The following is a 2,174-nucleotide window of genomic DNA, read 5'->3' as shown; positions in this document are numbered from 1 at the left end:
CCGGGGGCTCCCGCCGCTGGGCTTGTTGGCGGGGCCGGCTTCTGCTGGCCGGCGCCAGTTCTCTCCGGCTAGGGCTGCAATTTGTGCAGAAGCCTTGCTCACTGCCCCTTCTCGTCCTCTCCCACAGGCTGCGGAGGGCAACATGCTCATCAGCTCCTCCTCCGACCACTCCCTGATCGTCTGGAAGGAGCTGGAGCAGAGGCCTCTGCACCAGTACAAGTCGGCCTCCGACCCCGTGCACGCGTTCGACCTCTACGGCAGCGAGGTGGTGACCGGCACCGTGGCCAACAAGATCGGCGTTTACTCCATGTTGGAGCCTTTGGCCCTGCCAGTCAGCACCACCAAGCTGAGCTCCGAGAACTTCCGCGGCACCCTCACCAGCCTGGCCGTGCTGCCCACCAAATGCCACCTGCTCCTGGGCTCTGACAACGGCGTGATACGTCTCCTGGCGTAGCGACCGCCCCGGGCTGCCTGCCTGGCACCCTGGCAGGAGCCTGCACCCAGTCCTGCTAGCTCCAGCAGTAGAAGTGAAGGGGCAGTGTCTGCTCCTGGGGGCTGGGCGAGAAGCCGTGCTTACGAGATGCAGGGAAAGGCTCTTGTTCATGAGTGCTCGGCAGATTGCTCCCAACCCCTGCCTGCATCCAGAAAAGCCATAATGGAGAAACCTCCGCTACTGCTGGGAGAACTGCTGGGCACTGTAGGTCACTGCCCCTGTAGAGGCCTGGAGCCTTCCACACCGCATGTGCCTGACTCCCTGGGGGACTGAGCTGCTCTCTAGACCAAGTGGACCCGGGCTTTCTCTCTCCTCCCTCCAGGAGGGGGGTGAGAGGCAGCCCTTGGTAAGAGAAGTGCACTGGCCCTGCACACTCCAGCTCAGGGTCCCTGGACACCTGCCCAGGGATGGTGTGAGCTGGGCCTGGGAACCACCACCACCTCCCTCTGGGGTGTGCAGGGCACCAAAATGCAAGCCCAGTGCCTGGAAGGCTGAGGGCTCAGAGGCACAGCTGGGTGCTCGATTTGCTTTATACTCTGCTGCAGTTCTGTTCACTTCCTCCCCTCTTCCCCCCACCCTGGGACCCTTCCTGACACCCACTGAGGCTTCACACTGACTAGGAAGAGGAGGGTATTGGAGCCAGCTGTTCACCCGAGTCTCAAACCCCACACGCTGCCCTGCTCTGTCTGGAAATGCACCTGTGGAGGGGGCTGGCCTGGGAAGTGGGGCAGTCCCCTCTGTCAAGGGAAGCCAGAAGGGAGACCTGTGTGTAGGGATTCAGGCCCGGGGTCTAGGCATTGCCTCCTGGGGTAGCAGGTGTGGACACCTTGCTGCTGCTGGCTCCTTTCACGCACTGTTGGGATCTGGGTGCCCTGGGGCCTGACAGGTGTTTGCTGTGGAACAAAGTGGTGCAGGCAGCTTCTGCTGAGGGAGGGTGGAGTGCAATCACTGGCCTGGGCGTCCAAGTACCCCTTGCTTGTCAGGTCTCCCTCCCTGTCCTGACAGGGCTAGAGCCAGGGTGGTCTGGCCCCAGCCTGCCCTGTGCCTCTGCTACCCTCCCCAGAGCTCTGTCTCCTGCCCCCACTTCTCTGGGACAGGGGCTGGAGCGGGCCTTCCAGGCAGCAGTGCCTATGAAGGTAAATGCCCAAGGAAGGGGTAGAAAACCCCCTAGGGCCACTGGCAAGGGTAGCTGCCTGCCTCGCCCCCACAGCTTGGTTCAGCTGCAGCCCTTTGAGCTGGGCAAGCCCTTGCTGAGGGGCTGGATGTGGGGCTGAAAGGCCTGTGTCCCTGGTAGGGGGTAACTAGCAGCAGCAGGGTACCTGCAGCTGCTGTGGGGGCATGTGGGTGCTGCCTGCGAGCCCCTGAGCTGCCTGCTGTTGGGAAGCCCCAAACCCTCGCTGTCCTGTGCTTGCAGGGAACGGGAGGTAGCGCTGGGTCCCTTGCTGTCCTTCCACTCTGGAGGGAGCTCTCAGTCCCTTGTTGTCTATTAACCATTTGCAATAGATGTAAATATTTATTCTAATAAACCCTTTGAAAGAGAGACAGAGGAGCTTTTCTGTGGGCTGGGGCAAGAGGCCTGCTGCAGGCCGAGCACAGCAGGGTGGGGTGTGAGCTGTGCAGCATGCCAGGGTGGGTGCTCTGGGTGCCTTTGGAGCCCATACTTTCAGGCCTCCTGCAGAAA

The 2,174-nt window shown here is 61.9% G+C and overlaps 1 protein-coding gene across 1 annotated transcript in view; it reads left to right on the top strand.

The window, feature by feature from the left end:
* The window catches only part of WDR81 (WD repeat domain 81), a 9,739-nt gene extending 8,098 nt beyond the window's left edge, over window positions 1-1,641 (top strand). Inside the window, exon 9 of the mRNA XM_014524306.2 lies at window positions 128-1,641. Coding sequence (XP_014379792.1) covers window positions 128-454 — 327 coding nt within the window. The 3' untranslated portion in view covers window positions 455-1,641. The remainder of the gene's footprint in view (window positions 1-127) is intronic.
* The last annotated feature ends 533 nt before the right edge of the window (window positions 1,642-2,174 follow it).

This window comes from Alligator sinensis, unplaced genomic scaffold (genome assembly GCF_000455745.1).
Source record: "Alligator sinensis unplaced genomic scaffold, ASM45574v1 scaffold1244_1, whole genome shotgun sequence".
Lineage (NCBI taxonomy): Eukaryota > Metazoa > Chordata > Crocodylia > Alligatoridae > Alligator > Alligator sinensis.
The sequence above is the reverse complement of the archived record's forward strand: the minus strand, read 5'-3'. Positions and strand labels throughout refer to the sequence as shown.